The 20741-nt window shown below is 38.6% G+C and overlaps 1 protein-coding gene across 3 annotated transcripts; it reads left to right on the top strand.

Annotated features, from left to right (window-relative positions):
• The first annotated feature begins 90 nt into the window (after nucleotides 1-90).
• nabp2.S (nucleic acid binding protein 2 S homeolog) lies at nucleotides 91-14758 on the top strand. Of its 3 annotated transcripts, none has more exons than XM_018248183.2 (8): nucleotides 91-248; nucleotides 5176-5271; nucleotides 5522-5716; nucleotides 8224-8362; nucleotides 11617-11688; nucleotides 12643-12724; nucleotides 12808-12868; nucleotides 13754-14758. In XM_018248183.2, the coding sequence occupies exons 3-8, from the start codon at nucleotides 5638-5640 to the stop codon at nucleotides 13930-13932; spliced, it is 612 nt and encodes a 203-aa protein (XP_018103672.1). In that variant the 5' UTR covers nucleotides 91-248; nucleotides 5176-5271; nucleotides 5522-5637; the 3' UTR covers nucleotides 13933-14758.
• Nucleotides 14759-20741: the final 5983 nt, after the last annotated feature.

The following is a 20741-nucleotide window of genomic DNA, read 5'->3' as shown; positions in this document are numbered from 1 at the left end:
GCGCCCCGTTTGTGAGAGCTAAAATCATATTGCGCAAAATCTTATTTTCTATTGGTTAATGGTTGATGGTGCGCTATTTGATTGGTGCATAGAGTGAGCCTGCGGGTACCTTATTGGCCAGAGCAACTCTACTACTTCCTGTAAGCGGGGAGAAGCGAGTGTGGAGTGCGGTGGATTCGATTGCATTCTGTATTAGCTCAGAGATGCTTTGGGGCGCGAGGTAGCGAATACGATCTGCCCATAGCAAGGTATGGCCGTAAATAAGCAGTTTTGTTTGTGCGCTGCGACCTACGACAGTAGACAGGTCCTCTCCATGCGCCTACATTGCCTTATTACTCGAGCCCAGTGACATTGCTGGGGAACAGTCTGCAGAGTTATGCAGTGTGTCCTCTTATGATTCTGCACACAGATTTCTTTGTCGTGCTTTTAACATTACAGAAGACCATTATTTCAAATATATATATATATATATATAATACACAAAAACCATGAAGATCTTGCAAATAATATCCTTATAAACGGTGAGTTCTGATGTCATCAATTAGAAACGGTGAGTTCTGATGTCATTTCTGTCACAGGACTCACTGAAATGTGTGTATTATAATAAATAAAGTACCCCCTGTTGTAAAATATGAGGATATTAGAAGTTACCTCAGAGTTCCTTCGGCCTCGTGTTTTTATTTGGTCATGAAACTCCTCTGTAACTTATAATATCCTTAAATTTTGCTAGAGGGGTTACTTTATTCACTATATATACAAGAAACCCTCGTTTCTTCAAGGGGATGTGAAGTCCAAAATGAAAATGTACCTGATGAAAGTAATTGTAATTCTTAGCAACATTAAAATATGACACAAACGTTACATTATTGCATTCATTCATTCCATATGTCTATTAGTATTCAAAGTTGCTTATCAGTGTAATGGCTGTTGCCAACAGTATCTGTCTGTTCCTGTCTGTCCTGCTGCTTCCAACTTTTGAAACAATATAGCAGAAGCCACTCCACTGACATGGCCTGGGGTATTACACTGTTGCAAGAAGGGAAATATGATCACTGTGTATATACATATATAATACACAAAAGCCATGAATATCTTGTAAATTATATCCTTATAAACGGTGAGTAGTGATGTCATCAGTTATAAACGGTCAGTAGTGATGTAATTTCTGTCACATGACTCACTAAAATTTGTGTATTATAATAAATAAAGTACCCCCAGTTGTAAAATATGAGGATATTATAAGTTACCTCGGAGTTCCATGACCTGTATAAAAACACTCGGCCTTCGGCCTCGTGTTTTTATAGGGTCATGAAACTCCTCGGTAACTTATAATATCCTTATATTTTACAAGAGGGGGTACTTTATTCACTATATATCAGTGATCCCCAACCAGTAGCTCGTGAGCAACATGTTGCTCTCAGTGGCCTCAAAGCAGGTGTTTATTTTTGAATTCCAGGCTTGGAGACAAGTTGTGGTTGTGTAAAAACCAGATGTACTGCCAAACAGAGCCTCAAAGTAGGTTGGCAATCCACATTGGGGCTACTAAATGGAAATCACAGCACTTATTTGGCACTCCAAGAACATTTTTCATGCTTGTGTTGCTCCCCAACTCCTTTTACTTCTGAATGTTGCTCACGGTTTCAAAAGGTTGGGGATCCCTGATATATATATATATATATATAAATATAAACAGCGTGGCGTCGGTGCACTCAGAACACAAAATGGATGCCTCGGTGCTGGAACTAAACAACGATAGTATGCAAGTTTCAAAAAAGGTCCGCATACACAGGATTTAGGTGAAAAAGGAAAAATATCGTTTATTCTAGCACACTAAGTTTTCTAGTGAATTCTATCACCTTTATTGCATGAATTACAGTGTCCAACGTTTCGACCACCTCGGGTGGAGCGGAAACGTTGGATCACCAATAACCAATAAATCTCCACTTTCATTTGAACTATTGACTTGATGTATTCCTCGGAGTGCTGTCAATCCCTGCATTTTGTCTACATACTTCTCGGACTAGCACCCAGGTTTCTGCATACTAATGGTTGTGCATTCCATTGTGTTTGATTACATGTGTGTATATATATATATAGTCCAACATTAGAGGTCTTAGGTCTTATAAAAATCTTAGATTTGTTGATTGATAAAAAAAGGACCAACGTTTCTGCCTATTCCAAGGCCTTTCTCAAGGTGAGAAGTGTACAAATGAAATGCCTTGTATACATACATTGGAGGGAAAAAAAACAGATTGAATAATGATGACCACTCATCATCGTCATCATCATGCGTCCACTCCCATAAGGGCATCACACTTCAAAGATGTTAAAACATATACGACCCACATCACAAATAAACATCATGTTTAAATAACAACCCAAATATACATTACTCTTAAAAACAAGATATAAAGTAGTATTGTTTCAAAATTTGTTTCACGATACCCCTATTTACAATGTTACTAATTCAATCAATAGACTTGAGCTGTATGTTAAAATTGCCCTGGTAATCACACCTTCACGGTCATTGATTTAATCCAGTGATTAGATAATGCAGGCCATATTTGCTTTCTGTTATATCAATAGTAAACCCTATCAGTATTACAATCCAGCTGGTCCAACACTGACACTGATTGCACCGATGCTATGAGACCAACTAATTCCTTTAAATATTGTATCCTCTCTGTATAGTGGATCATAATCACCAAAAAACTTAACACCTCAAAATATATATGGAGCAGTAAAAATATTTTGAGGTGTTAAGTTTTTTTGGTGATTATGATCCACCTTGAGAAAGGCCTTGGAATAGGCCGAAAATGGTCCTTTTCATCAAAAAACAAATCTAAGGTTTTATAAGACCAGAGAGTGCAGATCTCTTCTGTTGGACTGTGATACAAAAATATGATGCTGCACCCAGGCAAGCTAAACTTGATTTTCGAGAGTGCCGGCTTTTCTATGCAATCTATATATCTCTATCTATATCTATCTATCGCTATCTCTCTCTCTCTCTCTTTTGCTTCCAATAAGGATTAATTATATCTTAGTTGGGATCAAGTACAAGCTACTGTTTTATTATTACAGAGAAAAAGGAAATACATTTTAAAAATTTGGATTATTTGATTATAATGGAGTCTATGGGAGACAGCCTTTCCATAATTCTGAACTTTCTGGATAACGGGTTAACGGGTTTCCGGATAACAGATCCCATACATCTATCTATCTATCTATCTATCTATCTATCTATCTATCTATCTATCTATCTATCTATCTATCTATCTATCTATCTATCTATCTCTATATATCTCTATCTATCTATTTTGGGCATGTATCCACACTCAAATCCAGATCATATATACTGGGTGCTTGATCTAAACTGTATACATACTTATCAATGAGATCTGCACACCAATTTCTCTTTTTAGTGAATATTTATTCCACTGTGCACAATGTTGGACTGGGGGGCCCAGGGCCACCGGGGCTTCTGTTTCTGGGCCCCCCTGTGGACCCTGAGGGCTGCTGCCTCAGGGCCTCCCATCCGGTAACCCTCCTCTCTCCCCCTCCTCTCCATGTGCACACTTGTGCATTCGCGTCAGCGTGCGCACTGTTTGGTTGCTACGCACACACGAGCAGCGGCAAAGTTGTCAGAAGGGAGGCCCTGAGGCAGTAACCCTCGGGGTTCGGAGGTGGGACCTTGAGACAGAAGAAATCCAGGTTGCGGATCTTGGCTGGCGTGGCCCACTAGAACCGGGGGCCTTCCGGGTTTTTTTCCTGGTGTCCCGCCGGCCCAGTCCGACCCTGACTGTGCATTCCACTGTTTCGATCCACATAAGGAGCTTTATCAAGGATTCTGTGCAAGTGATGCTCTGACACCATCATTTGCATATATCAAATCACATCGCAATACTTATTAACCATTACTTTGCTTCTTCATCTTTCAAATGAAGACGCAAGGTAATGGTTAAAAGGTATTGCGATGTGATTGTTGAATCAATATATGCAAATGATGGTGTCACAGTATACTGGAGCTGTGGCCTAGCTTCATGTGGTTTTTCAATAGCACCCCATACCCACCCCTTAAAACTAATGGTGGTCCTATGCTTTTAAATGTGGGCGTTGGTTTGGGCAATCACTCTCTCTTAAAAGCCTTTACTGGCGGGGGAGGATTCAGCCTTCAAATTGAAACCAATGCTCAACATACACTGAACACAGGTAATGCTATTATGCATAGAAACATTTCTTTTTAATAAGTAAGTTAGGGACCGCCATATGGGGTTTACCTTGACGTGGTATGGTGGCTTTTCCATTTTATGATCATAACTTTGGTAACTAAAAACCCCTGTTTTGTAAACATGCACTTGCATTTATACTGAATTATTTATGAGACGGGCCCAGGGAAGTGCATTGTAAGTAGCACTTCCATTATATTTAAATATATTTTGATTTAGCCTTGAGTGCTTCCACAATTTCCCTCTAATACAGTATACTGGCACATCTTTCTCCCTGATGAAGATTCCTGTACCAAATCAAAAGGCTGCAGTGACTGGATGTCTAACAGAACAGAACACTACTTCCTGCTTTTCAGCTCTTTAACTCTGACTTATTGCCGATTCAGCTGTTCAGCACTTCAGAAGGGTGCGGCACGGCTTCTGGCTACGGCTCTGTCAAGGGGGGCCCGGCAGTGCTGAACTTTTGAAATAGCCGGGCTCCCCTTGACAGCCCCTTCAGGCCCAGTACACTCGTATCCCCTGTGCCCCCCTGATGGTGGCCCTGCCCCCCCCCCTCAACTCTGGTTATTATGTTAGACATCCAATGACTCCAGCCTTTATACATTAAATTTTTGGCTAACTAACTATATTGGAAACATTTTTTTAATTTGCACAGCCTATCCACCCACTTTTTATTTTTATACTGAACAATTTGTTTAAGTACCACATGCTTATCACATTTAATTTCCTGCAGTGACTTTAACAAGAATTTTTCTTTTACATTTAACCAATTACGTCCACTTAAATAAGTATGGGTGAACAGCAGCTTAGGAATTATAGTAAAGAGCAAGATTAGTAAGAGCACCAACTTCCACACAGCCATTTAAATGAGAATTGTATGTTTCTCACTTAATAACAGAGAATAATTGGGATTATATGTATAGTGATTTTGTTTTGTACTGCATTTTAGAAAGAGCTCGTGGCAGCCTAGATGTAAAGAGAAAACCAGAGGCTGCTTGAAGCATCTTATAAAACGGCTGAATGATCACTTTTCTCTAGGATAAATGTAAGTCATTTATGTGCTTTTCATATGAGTAAACATATCTCTTCTGTTGTCCTTGCGTTGAGTTTTATTTTCATCGGGGACTGGAACAATATACCCAGAAGTAAGAGCTGAAATTATTTTGTTGATTGAGTAAGCTTTTTCTATTTCATGGGGATTTTTGCAACAATAAACTTGGGGATTAAAACAAGGTGATTCTGTATGAAACAAAGAATCTTTCCTAAAATATTAATGTTCCTGTTTTTGTATTTAGTTAAACTCCCAGCACCCCCCAAAAGCCATAGTGATCAGAAAAAAACGAGACATAAGCGGCAGTCCCATAATTTTTATCTTTCAAATAACCAAGCAAGACACTGAAAAGACTACATTATGACTACAGAAACCTTTGTGAAAGATGTAAAGCCTGGATTGAAGAACCTGAGCGTTCTATTTATTGTCCTGGAAACAGGTAGGGAAAAAGAGATTTGTACAAATTGAATGTAAATGGTTTTTAATTCTTTTGTGTTTTACTTTGTCACCTAATAGTCCTTGTTCTTTCCAGTGAAAATACTTTATTACATAATACATCATACTAATAATATTTTAATACACATAAAGAGTTGGCCTGGCTACTGTAGGGCCTGACATTCTGTGGAGTCATTATACACTCCCATATTATGGTGTATTAAATATTGCCCCCCCCTAAAAGCAAATCCTTCCATTGTCTTTTTTTTTCTTTTTTCTTTTTTTTTCTTGTCTTTTTATAATTGAATATCTAGGTTGACCCAGAACAGCTTCCATCTATTTTGCAGACAAACTGGAATTTGGGAATAGGTTGATTTTATTTGGGCTCTTTTCCTTTATTTTGCACCATTCATTCTTCATTCTATTTTAACAAGATGTTCAGGCCCTGTTAAAATCTGCCTCACAGCATGACAGAGGCACTACTTTACCAGTGGGCTTTGCAAAACACTGGCCTGTAAAGGGTGGTGGACTAAACCACCTTTCAAAACCAGATATTTTGCTGCTCTAAAAAGTGCTCCCCCCTCGCTCACAGTGATTATAACTTACCTGAACCCAAACAAGTGCTCTGGTCTGTGGAATCATGTAAGTTATTGTAATAACTGGGGGATGCCTAACACTTAACAACCTCCCCCTGCCCCCCGCACTATAACTTTCCTTCTCCTTTAAATATTAATCAATAAGGTTATTGGACCCCATAGGAAAACCTACACCGACATTTTGTTCTCTTTTTATTTTTAAAACACTCAAACCTCCTCTGTTTTTTAAAGGGGACCTGTCACCCTAAGAAATAATTTCAAATTCTTTTCTATCATGTTAGTTGAGCAAAATAAACTTTACTTACACTGTATTTATTATTTAAATTTTGTTTCCTTCTGTCTTGGAATTATACAATCACAGCAAGCAGGCAGCTGCCATTTTGTGGACATGGTTATTAAGGGAAATTGTGTATCACCCCAAAATCTTGTGTATGCACCAGAATGGGGGACCTAATGTCCATGTGCAGTGCCCTACACAATTATAGAGAATGAGGAGGGAAGGGGGAATGTGAGGAGAGCAGTGACATCTAGGAAGTGCTCAATGGAAAGTGAAAGTAATTGACTGCACCTCCTCTATGCCACGGGCATAGAGGCGGGGAAGGTGATATTTGATTGACAGTTTAGACATTTAAACACCTTTATAACAGGTATGGATGTTTTAATGAAAAACATTTTGGGGGTTTCATATTTAATTTGCAAAGGACTTTCATTATGCAGCTTTTTATGTGTAGGTGACAGGTCCACTTTAAGCACTATTTATATGGCAAGACATCTTCATTAAAGGAAACCAAACATATGCTGTTGCACAAGTACACTTTGGTAGCAGTAGCACCTATTATAACAGAAAGTCCGATGGTACCCCTAGTGATTATAATGTTCCTTCTCCTTTAAATGCCGTTGCATTGACAGTGGTACTAGTTCACATTGTGCAAGTGCACTTACAGGTCAGGCGATTACCTTTTGGAAATTAGTTGTGTATATTATAGGTAACATTTCCTGCCCCAGAGGTGTGCCAGCAGGATTCTATGATTCACACAAATTTATTTTCAAGCATTTTTCCTCCTTCTCCTGATTTACAAATCTCAACGTGCCCTTGTGCTCCAAGAGCTGTCTTCTATTAGCAAGAACTATTAACAGGACTTTGCAGACACAGAGTACACTCACTCTCTCTAATTGTTACACGGGCACAGGGTTGAAGTAGATTAGAGCTTAAATTAGTTTGTGAGATGCTGGCAAGGAATTCAAGTTGGCTTTCCAGCTGCCTCTCCCTTAATTATTTCTCCCTTGCACTGAGCCACAGGTTCACTGGAAGGGCCTCCATTAAGCAGGATTTATTCATCACACAGTGTTCTGTCCTTGCTTCTTTAGAATTAAAGAGTAGTGACCATACTGAAATATGTAATTTCAGCAACCATAACATCAGCAGTGTTCACTCACTCTACAGGTTTCTGCCTTATGCAGGAAATGACATTCACTGATATGTATGTAGAGTTTATTCAGTTTCTTAATCTATTTCCTGACTAGTTGGGCTGGAAGTAACATTCCACAGCAGCAGTGTCCACATTTTTCAATATAGTAGGGCAGTCATTTATTACGTTTAGTGAACTGAGTAGTTCGTATGTTTGATTGCCCTTTGCCAAGATAGCCAATGACCTTCTTCCGAGGGAGGAATAAAGGTAACTCTTAGGCAAATTGTACAATTTTGCATGTGCTATATGTATTCATAAAAGGAATTGTAATAATCGGTTTGTTTTTTTTAAAAAAAAATCAATATTTGTTTAAAATGGACTCTATGTGGAAATAACTTCCCATAATTTAAAGCTGTTTGGGAATTTGGGTTTCCCTCAGGCAATTTCAGGATATGTATGATCTGGGAGTTAAATTCTTGTGAGTTAAACTTGTTTTTATTTGGCAGGGAGAGTAACCAAGACTAAAGATGGACATGAAGTAAGAACATGCAAAGTGGCTGACAAAACTGGTACTATAAACATCTCTGTGTGGGACGAAGTGGGGAACTTTATCCAACCAGGAGACATAATCAGGCTCACTAAAGGGTAAGTTTTTTTTTTTTTTTTTTTTTTTTTTTGTAACTTAAATTTTTTATTAGAAAAGAAAGAAGACATACACAATCATAAGCCTTACAAAATAATACAGCACATCGCAAGCAATGTGAAACAGTTGCTAGTTCCATAAGGCCTCTTTAATAAAGAAGATTGATTAAAGGAAAGAAGTAAAGAAAAGAGGGGAGGGTAGACAGATGGTAGGGCGGGGGGGGGAGTGAGAAAAGAATAAAGATTAAAGAAAGAGGGAGGGAGGGGACAGAGGTACAAAAATAAACAGCCGAGGACAGCTAACTCCAGTAAGGCGAAGAACAGCAGCAAAAGGGTAAGTTTTATGTTCTTAGGCGCCGGCGACTATTCTTAGACGCCGGCGACCGTTTTTGCGCTTGACCCGAGTATAAGCCGAGGTAGAGTTTTTCAGCATATTTTGGGGGCTGAAAAACTCTGCTTATACTCGAGAGTATATATATATATATATATATATATATATATATATATATATATATATATATATATATATATATAGAGAGAGATATAGAGATATAGAGAGATAGAGATATAGAGAGATAGAGATATATTACTACTGTGCTTATGCTGACAGTGTATAACACGTGGATGTTCTGCCCTGCCAGGTTCCCCAAAACTACACTGGTCCCTGCACTGATATACATCTCCCTCTGGTTTCTCTCTGTATGAACATAAAACTTACCCTTTTTTATGTTCATACAGAGAGAAACCAGAGGGAGATGTATATCAGTGCAGGGACCAGTGTAGTTTTGGGGAACCTGGCAGGGCAGAACATCCACGTATTATACACTGGATGAGCATAAGCACAGTAGTTATATATATATATATATATATATATAAGTTTTTCAGCCCCCAAAATATGCTGAAAAACTCTACCTCGGCTTATACTCGGGTCAAGCGCAAAAACGGTTGCCGGCGTCTAAGAATAGTCGCCGGTGCCTAAGAATAGTCACCAGCATCCAAGAATAGTCCCCGGCATCCAAGAATAGTCTCCAAGAATATTCGCCGGCGTCCAAGATTGAAACTTACCAGAAGCTGCTGCATTTCTCACCCTAGGCTTATACTTGAGTCAATAAGCTTTCCCAGTTTTTGGAGGTAAAATTAGGTACCTCGCTTATAATCGGGACAGCTTATACTAGAGTATATATATTCCGAAGGATGCCAGCACTCACGAAAAAAGAAATAAATATGCCTGGGTGCACGATCAGTACATAAGTTATACAAAACAAAAAGAGAGATCAGCACTCGCAGGTCTTAGAAAAATAAAAAATGATTTATTGAAGAGCTATGGGCTGACGTTTTGGCTCCACCAGAGCCTTTCTCAAAGTAGCATAACAAACCGTGACGGTTGTTTAAATACACTTACTGGCAGGAAGAACACAGCAATGATCACATGTGTGCATATTAAACGACTCATTAAATCAACACACTGATGTTGCAGTCTATAATACTTAAAGGAACAGTAACACCAAAAACTGAAAGTGGTTTAAAGTAATGAAAATATCATGTACTGTGGCCCTGCACTGGTAAAACTGATCTGTTTGCTTCAGAAACACTACTATAGTTTATATAAACAAGCTGCCGAGTAGCAATGGTGGAAATTGAAAAACGGCTATATGGCACAGGATAGATAATGGATAACAGATAACATTATGTTCTACAGAGCTTATCTGCTATCTGCTGTGTAACTTGAGCCTTTTCTCTTTTGAATGGCTGCTCCCATTGCCACGCAGCAGCACATTTATATAAACAATAGTAGTGATTCTGAAGCAAACACAGCAGTTTTACCAGTGCAGGGCAACACTGCATTATATTTTTATTATTTTAAAACAATTTCATTTTGTGATGTTACTGGTCCTTTAAAGAGTTAAAATTTAAAATGTACCCATGTCAACCCTAAGCAAAAAATACTATATGTATCCAAGTTACAGGTAAGAGCAAGTACGAATAAAAACAAGAACAATATGTAACATTATTATCACTAATCATTGGTAATTTTGTATCCTTTTGTAAAAGATCACACATTGTTGATAAACTCTGTGACCTGTGTTACAAAATGTTAAAAAAATGTTAAGAATCTTTATTGGCCAACTAAATGTCTCTTATAAATATATTCACTATACATATTAATACTGCCAAATTTTATTTTCTTTTATGCCCTTTTCCTAATTCTAGGGAGGTCTGCTCCAGTATTGTGACTGATTTTTTATATAATGTAATTACAATGTTATACCACTGGGGGCCTGCATATACAGGTCGCTCACACATATATATATATATATATAGATAGATAGATATAATTTTTTTTTGTTGAAAGGTTTAATTCCATAAGATTAAGAAGAGACCAGCCATTTTGTTGTTGATGGAGCAGACTGCAATTTTAAAAGAAAGTAAAGAGGCAATTAAATGCCAGCTCTAAGCTGTGTATGTGGGGCTCCTATTGTAATGCTAAACTTTTGGACAAAAAGATGTTTATTGCTTTTCTTGCACAATATTTTATACGTTTTCATAGTTATACAGCATAATGTAATCATGCTATAAATGATAAGTTACAAAGGCATTCTATAGTCTTTATACTGGTAGCAAAGCTCCAACATGAGAGAGGTGCTATTTATAATAAACACGCAGATATGGGTCTATTTACTATTATTTAAAGGCAAATTCAACCCCTACCCTACATAGACCCCCCTCCCTGCTCCCCCCAGCTTAAGTGTTACCCCGGGCAAATGCCCCTAACGATTTACTTACCCCTTGGTGCAGATTCAGGCAGCGGAGTTCACGGGTGCCATTTTCGTTTCTTCAGAAATCTTCAGAATGAGACCGGCATGTCAGCATATGCGCAGTTAGAGAATTTTCTGTTTCGCAAACAACTCACAAAAATTGTCAAAGCGCCGGTCTCATTCCAAAGATTAATGAAGATGGCGCCCGTGAACTCAGCTGCCAGAATCTGCACCGAGGGGTAAGTAAAATGTTAGGGACATTTGCCCGGGGTAACACTTAGACTGGAGGGAGGGGGTCTATGTAGGGTAGGGTTTTTTATAATAAGGGGTTTACTTCTCCTTTAAATGTTTATTTCTACAAATGTTTTCATTTCAAAATCTCATTTCTTTTTACCCATGTACTATGTGCTTATTGGGGACACTAGGGGTCTTCTTGTCAAGTAGATTTATTTTTTTTGTCTAGGTATGTAAAGATCTTTTATTTGTTTTCTGTTCCTGCAGATATGCTTCTTTATTCAAGGGCTGCCTGACTCTGTACACTGGAAGGGGAGGTGACCTACAGAAGATTGGAGAGTAAGTGATTTACTTCTTTTCTGTGGACAAGGCCACAAACTTGCAAAACCACCAGAGGTTTCATATCAGTATTGTCCTTGCTTCAAAAGAAAATAATAGCCATATGTTTTACATTATGGGGATAGTAACAGTCCTATTTATGTAACAGAATCATGGTATATAAAGGTGATAAACACACATACACATTTAAAGAAACTATCCTCTAATAAAGCAAATGTTGTTTCTAACATTGCTTTGTTTTATTAGGACTTTTCTGTATATCTGGTTCAGCATAACAGGATTATACATTGGGAAATAAAAGATAAAAAATCCAACAGGATTCCAGGTAGTTTGTTGTGGGGCATTTGCTTATGGCTCATGTGATCACCTTTTCCTTTCTTTTAAAGCAGGGTAACCAGAATTTTCTAATGTGGGGTCTACTATTAGTGATCATTGTAGGGGTCCAAATTAAGTTTTAAACTGCAAGATAAAACATCATTTTATTGCTGTAGACAGAAAGTAGACACACAGTGTGATATTTAAATTAACTTCCTAAGTCAGTTTATTTGTAATTTGAGTAAATGGAACCCAGTGACCATTCACTGTTTTGGAAAGTGCTGGACTGTTATGATGTACTAGTCACAACTCGCAATGGACATTTCTAAGCCCTTAAATCATGCAGTCATTTGCTTTCTCTGGACGGTGCAAATTTCTGGTAAAATGAATGCACTAAAGGACCATATATCTTACACAAATATAATTTATAAACTATTCAAAATATGGTTTTAAAGCTATATCTGTTCTGGTAAGTCAAGAAAAAGATAGATTAATGCACATTCCCTGGTCCTATGTTTTGCTAGTTGCTGTGTATAAATGGGCAGCTCGACAGAGTATGAGGTTTGTGCTTATACAGGCTAAAGTGTAAAACATGGTAATCGGGTATATTGCTGTTTATAAGCTCAATTTGTTTTTCAGATTCTGTATGGTTTATTCCGAAGTGCCCAATTTTAGTGAACCCAACCCAGAATATACTGCCCAGCAGTCTCAGAACAAGCAGGTGAGCTGAATGCTGTTCATATATGTATTTTAATGTGTGAATTTAAACATTCTGATTGATTATTCACTTTTTTCCTGTTTCAGGCTCAGGCAGAGAGTGGCACTGGGACAAACAATCACAATTCATCCAGTCCAGCTCCTCCAGGTTACTTTGTCTGATAATGATATTCATTATAAGGCTAAAATATTTGTATTGGCATCTAATGTTGCTTATGGATATTGGCTGCCTGCCTGTAACTTCATTGCATGGATTTCTTAGCAGGACAGCTGTGAAGTTTATATATTTAAAAACAAAACTCCCCTTTATCTAGATGTGCAAAATTGCTGTAGGTTTAGTTCATCTAATCTTCAATGAGCAGTGTGATTTAATTTATTTATTTTTTATTTATTTTTCTAAAACAGACAGAATGTTAATGCAAGAACACTTTCTGGCTGCTGGTCCTGGGAAACTACAAAGAAGCTCCATTCCATTACTATAATTTTGTTCCCTTTTAACGTTGTCAGATAATGACTTTGCTGATGTTAGGTTTATCTTGCCAAATATTTAAGAAAAATCTATCCCTAGTTCTCAATTCAAATAACAGTGTGTAAACATTAAATTAGGGATGCACAGAATCCACTATTTTTGGAACTGGCCAAACCCCCGAATCCTTTGTGAAAGCTTCAGGCGAATACCGAACTGAATCCGAATCCTAATTTGTGGGAAGGGGAAAACATTTTTTACTTCCTTGTTTTGTGACAAAAAGTCACGTGATTTCCCTCCCCACCCCTAATTTGCATATACAAATTAGGATCCGGTTCAGACGGGCAGAAGGACTAGGCTGAATCCAAATCCTGCCTGAATTCCGAACCGAATCCTGGATTCGATGCATCCCTACATTAAATATATAATAGATTTGCAATATTGTATTTTGCTCCTCTTGCAAAAGATTTATAAGAAGAACAGATTATGTTGTAGCAGCAGATACTGCTCTGTTGAGGTTTATGGGGAGATGTTTTAGTTTCTGAAGCCGATTCTCTTCTTTTTCAGCACCTGATCTAGAAAATGGCAATGGATCTAACAGCTCAGGGCCTTCGACCCACCAATCCACAGCTCCGGCTCACTCAACCAGCGGACGGATTACACGCAGCCAACCCAACCACTCACTCCCTGGAGCCCCAAACTCTGTTAGTAACGGCAAAGAGCCACGCCGCACAGGAAAAAGATAGCAGCCACAATCTGTTCCTTCTCCGATTAAAGCACATATGTCAAGCGTGAAGGGGAAATGAGATAATGTCACCTACTGACTCTTGTAACAAAATAGTTCAGGTGTCTCTTTGCACTAGTAGAAAAGACATTGGGTGAACGCAAGCCAAATTCTGGGTGTGACGTGGAGTATGTTGGCCAATTCACTAATGTTTCCTGAATGGCCTTATTGTAAACCGATTTCTGAAACTTTTTATTGTTAAAACTTTCAGATTTTAAATGATTTTATAACACTGTGCTTTTTCCACTCTTAAAGAGAGGTGGTTATGAAGTTGGGCTTTAACATTCACACTTGAGCTGTTTCTTATGGCAAAAACAGAATCAATCATGTTATATCCACAACCAGATGTGTGTGTAACCCCTCTAAAATGGTATTGCCAGTTAGATCTATACACTAGGCTAGTTGCCAATGTAGGGATAAACGTTAAAAAGAAATACAGGTTGCTTAAATGATGGGACATTTTTTAATTCACTTGCTTAGTTTACAATGGCAGTTGTTCAAATACAAATACAATAACCTTACCCAAATACTAAAAGCCAATACAATAAACCCTTCCCAATTAATACATCATTGCTAGTAGACTGACACTTCTGCTGTTATTCTAAATGATATAATAGAACCATTAAAATACAAAGCTGCCGTTAAAAGTGGTTTTTTATTTGTCAACGTGATGTTGTGTTATTAGGCAAACTCTGACTCTTTCTTACAATACTGAATGAGGCCTTCCTATTAGACGATGACCATAGATATATGGACAATTATTTTATTAAAGCGATTCTGTCATGATATTCATGGTTTATTCTTTTTATTTTTAAATTACACTGTTAACATTGCAAATAATTCACTCTACAGTTAAACATTTTTTTCTTAACCCAACAATTTATTTTTAGCTGTAATATAGATGAGGAGGCAGCCATCTCAATGCATTGTGCCTGATTCTGAGCTTTGAGAAGGAGCCAACGCTTCAGAATGGAACTGCATTGAGACAGCCATTGTTTCTCCCCTTCCCATTGAATTTAACCTTGACCAAAGTTGTGCTCCCTCGCCCCACCTAGTGGTAGACCCGAGAATAGCACCCAAGTAGGAAAAAGCAGGTTTTTAGCACTTTTAAACAAATCCTTCAACAGAGGTGTCAGGAAGCTATCTGGTTAGATGCCCATTGTTCTGTTGACCGTGACTGTATCCCTTTATGCACTTATTTCTTCCAGGTTATTTGCAGCATTTTAGGGATCAGAGGTGCCATGCAGTGATAAGTACAAATAAGGATCCCTTCCCTGTGTTCTGTGAACATAAAGGGTTTTGGGTTTTTATTCCTTAAAGGAACAGTAACACCAAAAAATGTAAGTGTTTTAAAGTAATGAAAATATCATGTAGTGTTGCCCTGCACTGGTAAAACTGATGTGTTTGCTTCAGAAACACTACTGTAGTTCATATAAACAAGCTGCTGTGTAGCAATGGCGGAAATTGAAAAATGTCTATATGGCACAGGATAACTAATGGATAACAGAGCTTATCTGCTATCTGCTGTGGAACTTGAGCTTTTTCTCCTTTGAATGGCTGCCCCAATTGCCACACAGCAGCTTATTTATATAAACAATAGTAGTGCAAACACAGCAGTTTTACCAGTGCAGGGCAACACTGCATTATATTTTTATTACTTTAAAACACTTTTAATTTTTGACGTCACTGTTCCTTTAAGGCTGCCTAAGTGCCAATCTTTTTAGTGCCATATTAATGAATTTAGATTTTTTTCATCTCTGGGCTTTGTCAGTGCTTCAAAGCCCTGTACATTTTGCACCCCATAATTCAGCAATGACAAGGTATAATTTAACTCATATGATGAATACTAAATCAGAACAAGGATAATGGCACACAGGGAAATTCCAGTGTGTCGCTGTGTAATGTCATAGGTAATGTGTCCCCCTTCTTATGCCATAAGTTCTTTTCTTTATTTCTGGATCTAGAGCACAAGCAACCTTATGTTAGACTGTATATTTATTTTGAATGTGGCTGGCATATCTATTTTTTTTTTTTTTCGAGTTAAAACAAGCCTATCTACCAAATGACTGATCTCCGTGGGACGAAAAATGTCGGGATTCTCCTCACATTGTCCGAAAATCGTACTTTGCATCTATGGCCAGCTTTACTCTCATTCCATGACTTAACAAACAACAAAATATTGTACTTTTTATATCTTTAAGTTCCGCAATCAGTGGCGTAAATAGCTTGTGGGGGCCGCCTGGCAAGGAACTTTCAGTGCCCACTCCATTTATATTAGTATTATGCCATCGGATCACTGGCCTAAACCTAGAAATCTTAGTAAGTGATAACCACAGTACCCCTGCCCCAAAATTGCCATGGTCTCAGACTATTAAAAGAAAATATTCAAGTAACAGGTCAGTCAGGTTATACTAGTTTTCACAAAGAAAAATTGCTCTGCAGTCGCAGGCCCAAGTTTTCACAATGCCTACTCCCAGAGCTCAGTCAGCTCTGCAGCAGCCTGAACACCGTCTCTCACTGGTGCTGCCTCACAGGAGCATGAATCACTATTCTCCCTATCTGGACCTCCCCTCCTCTCCCTTCCAATCGCATCACTCTGCCCTATGCTCCTTGTGTGTGCCATACTCTGCCCACCTTATCCTCCCTGTATGTGTCATACTCTGCTTTCCTTATGCTCCCTGTGTGTTCCATACTCTGCCTGCCCTATACTCCCTGCGTGTGCCATACTTTGCCTGCCCTATGCGCTCTGTGTGCCCCCAAGAGCCGGGGCCCACTGAGTTATATCCCCGGTGGCCCAGTCTGACCCTGCCTGTGTGTTCCATACTCTGCCTCCCCTATGCTACCTGGGGCCCCTGAGGTGCTGGGGGGCACTGTGGTATCCACAGGGCAGGATGAGGCATATGGATTTAAGGGTGTGATTTAATATGACTTAAATGTCTCCCATATGAGTGATAAGTGATGCTACCACCATTAATGTGGACATGATCTTAAAAGTTCTTGTGGTAGCATGGGTGTGGTTGTACTATATCAGTGCGTGTATGGTGGGGGACCAGCCGACCTCTATCGGCAGAAGACTTGGTCGGCTCGTTCATCGGGCAGGCCGGAAAATTTTGAATGTGAAATGAAAGTGTTTTAAAGTAATATAAATATAATGCTGTGTTGTCCTGCACTGGTAAAACTGCTGTGTTTGCTTAAGAAACACTTCTATTGTTTATATAAATAAGCTGCTGTGTAGCAATGGGGACAGCCATTCAAAGGAGAAAAGGCTCAGGTTACACAGCAGATAAGCTCTGTAGAACATAATGGTGTTTTCTGTTATCCACTATTTATCCTGTGCCATTTAGCCTTTTTTCAATTTCCACCATTGCTACACAGCAGCTTGTTTATATGAAATATAGTAGTGAAGCAAACGGGTCAGTTTTACCAGTGCAGGGCAACAGCACATGATATTTTCATTACTTTAAAACACTTTAATTTTTTTTTGTTACCGTTCCTTTAAGTGATGCGACACCTCTGCCCTTGCGTCTTAACTCCACCTACTTAATTGTGCCTGTCTCCAATGTCATCACTGCTCCACTCCAATGCAATCTGCCCCTTGTTCGGGTTTAGCCACTGGCAACCCTACTTCTTACCCTTCCTTTCCAATTCCCTTTCTGTTTTTCCACAATCCCATTTGTCCTTCCTCCCTCCTTGGCAACATAGTGACCTCACAGAGCCACAGCTGCGCCACACACACTTCCTGACACACCTCCCAACATTTTGGAAATAAAGAGGGAGAAAAAGATTTGCCGTGTGGAGTGCTGCAAATTTTTTTGACCATGCCCGTTTTTGTGGCCAATTACTATGTTCATTTTACAAAATTTGGCAGGTTATACAAGTTCAAACACCTTTCTGTGTGTTTTATGTGTTATTACAGTTTTGCTAATGTAGGTGAATTGCCCTTTAAGATGCACGTCACAGTTTCCCTGAGAGACCTGCTTATCTTAAATTGTTACAAAAGTACTAAAGTGCACCTGCCACGTATTCTGGGCTCTCCGACAAAAGTAAATTGAGTTTTAGAAACATTGTATCTTTTTCTGGCTGTTCAGTGCAGGAGATCAAAGAAGGTCAGGACATTTTAGTAACTATCAGGGACTACAGGTTGATCTGTCAAAAATCGGGACTGTCCAGCAAAAAATGGGCAGTTGGGTGGTATATCTTGACTACCAAGTGATGTCACTTCCGGGTACATGTCACGATGAAGCAGTAGTGACAGCGGGTGAGGCTCAGCGGCGGGCATCGATTCAGACCCAATAAAAGAAAGCAAAATTATGAGAGAGTTTCCAATATGAATGTATTAAACATTTTCAGTGTTTTAAAAGTTATTTGTAAAAAACATTGCTATTGAAATAATTACTTTTTAAAGGAAAAGTAACACCAAAAACTGAAAGTGTATCAAAGTCATTCAAATATAATGTAGTGCTGCACTGCACTAGTTTCCTTCAGAAACACTACTATAGTTTATATAAACAAGATGCTGTGTAGCCATGGGGGGCAGCCATTCAAGCTGGAAAAAGAACAAAAGGCACAGGATACACAGCAGATAACAGATACCACATCATTTTATTCTAAGGGGCTTATCTCTTATCTGGCCTGTGCATTTTCTCCATCTTGAATGGCTGCCCCCACAGTTACACAGCAGCTTTTTAAGTAAACTATAGTAAGTTTCTGAAGCAAACACAGAACTTTCACCAGTGCAGGGCAACAGTACATTATATTGGAATGACTTTGATACGCCTTCATTTTATCTTCATATTGTTCCTTTAAACAATGTTGCATTCCCCAGCTGATAAGAGTGTTAACTAACTATTCAGACTAATTGCCATGATATGTGAATCTAACACTACACCAAATAGAACCACTATCTTATTGCTTAACCCAATATGAGTATCCCTGAATATACTTCACCCTATTCATTTGGTCATGTTGTTTACATTTTTTGAGCATGTGCAGTGAATCAGCAGAAAAGAAGATGGGGAGCTACTGGGGCATCTTTAGAGACACAGATATTTACTGCTTAAGGGTTGCAGTTACCTTGGGTTGTACAGAAGCCCAAAACATATTGTACAACATTTCTAGCTACTTCTTTAGTTAAGCTTTAGTTCTCCTTTAACACATTAATGGGTATTAGCAGTAGCTGTTGTCAGTGTGCAAATCCCAGTTTCAGTTTAACCGTTGAATAACAATACATATAAAAACGACTCTTAAGCAAAGTAAAACTGTTTTTCAAAGATTATTATTTGCATTTTTTGTTTGCTGGTTCTAGCTAGATTAAATGAGGTGATACCATGTTAGGCAAAATGATCTAACAAGTTGATTTCCTGAGATAATACATGAAATAACTCACGTAGTATCACATTGATGAAACTGAGAGATAAGATATCACCTCCTATTTTAGGTGATAACACATACATGATCAGGCCCGGATTTGTGGGAAGGTCACAAAGACCTGGGGCAGCAAGATTTCACAATGGTTGCGAAGCTTTAGAGAAATGCAGGCGATTTGATTTCCCGCATGCCAATCTTCAGTGCTCCAGACCTGATGAAGGAAATTTGCACATATGCATGTGTCAAGGAGTAGGATGGGGGGGGGGACAATCAGTGGAAGGCCTAAGGTTACCCAATATGTAAATCTGGCCATGTGCTCAATTTCTTATCAACCTTTAGTGAACAGAGCCCTTAATACACCCATAAAGCAGGCCAATTTGGTACAGTTCTGTGATACTGCTACATTTAATGAAGACTATATTCTACTTTTAGCAGGGATTGTAGCTTGTATATTTTCTCTTAAAGGGATCCTGTCATCGGAAAACATGTTTTTTTCAAAACGCATCAGTTAATAGTGCTACTCCAGCAGAATTCTGCACTGAAATCCATTTCTCAAAAGAGCAAACAGATTTTTTTTATATTCAATTTTGAAATCTGACATGGGGCTAGACATATTGTCAATTTCCCAGCTGCCCCTGGTCATGTGACTCGTGCCTGCACTTTAGGAGAGAAATGCTTTCTGGCAGGCTGCTGTTTTTCCTTCTCAATTTAACTGAACGTGTCTCAGTGGGACATGGGTTTTTACTTTTGAGTGCTGTTCTTAGATCTACCAGGCAGGCAGCTGTTATCTTGTGTTAGGGAGCTGCTATCTGGTTACCTTCCCATTGTTCTTTTGTTTGGCTGCTGGGGGGGGGGGGAAGGGAGGGGGTGATATCACTCCAACTTGCAGTACAGCAGTAAAGAGTGATTGAAGTCTATCAGAGCACAAGTCACATGACTTGGGGCAGCTGGGAAATTGACAATATGTCTCGCCCCATGTCAGAGTTCAAAATTGAATATAAAAAAATCTGTTTGCTCTTTTGAGAAATGGATTTCAGTGCAGAATTCTGCTGGAGCAGCACTATTAACTGATTCATGTTGAAAAAAAATTTTCCCATGACAGTATCCCTTTAAGTACATAAACATTCCAACAAGATTAAAGTAAATTTTATATTTTTACATTGTTTTTTTAAAAAAATATCAGCATTTTGTACAACTCTTCTTAAAAGTTTAATATGCAGACAATGTATTAGCATTTTAGTAAAAGGGTATACATTTTACAGGCATGGAATATTCTTCAATCCTACTTTCCTACTCGGTATAGTTTCATTATAATCGACACTAATGAGTGGAAACCTGCAATAGACACTAATCAAAATATACCCCAGCAGTTACAATAGATGTAATTATCCTCCTTTGCTTTAG

Source organism: Xenopus laevis, chromosome 2S, assembly GCF_017654675.1.
Source record: "Xenopus laevis strain J_2021 chromosome 2S, Xenopus_laevis_v10.1, whole genome shotgun sequence".
NCBI classification, from domain to species: Eukaryota; Metazoa; Chordata; class Amphibia; order Anura; family Pipidae; genus Xenopus; species Xenopus laevis.
This window is presented reverse-complemented; position numbering and strand designations above follow the sequence as displayed.

Coding starts and splice junctions, on each gene's coding strand:
- nabp2.S (XM_018248183.2), top strand. CDS start 5,638: ATGACTACAGAAACCTTTGTGAAAGATGTAAAGCCTGGATTGAAGAAC. Junction 5,717..8,223: donor ATTTATTGTCCTGGAAACAG/GTAGGGAAAAAG, acceptor TTTATTTGGCAG/GGAGAGTAACCAAGACTAAA. Junction 8,363..11,616: donor ATAATCAGGCTCACTAAAGG/GTAAGTTTTTTT, acceptor CTGTTCCTGCAG/ATATGCTTCTTTATTCAAGG.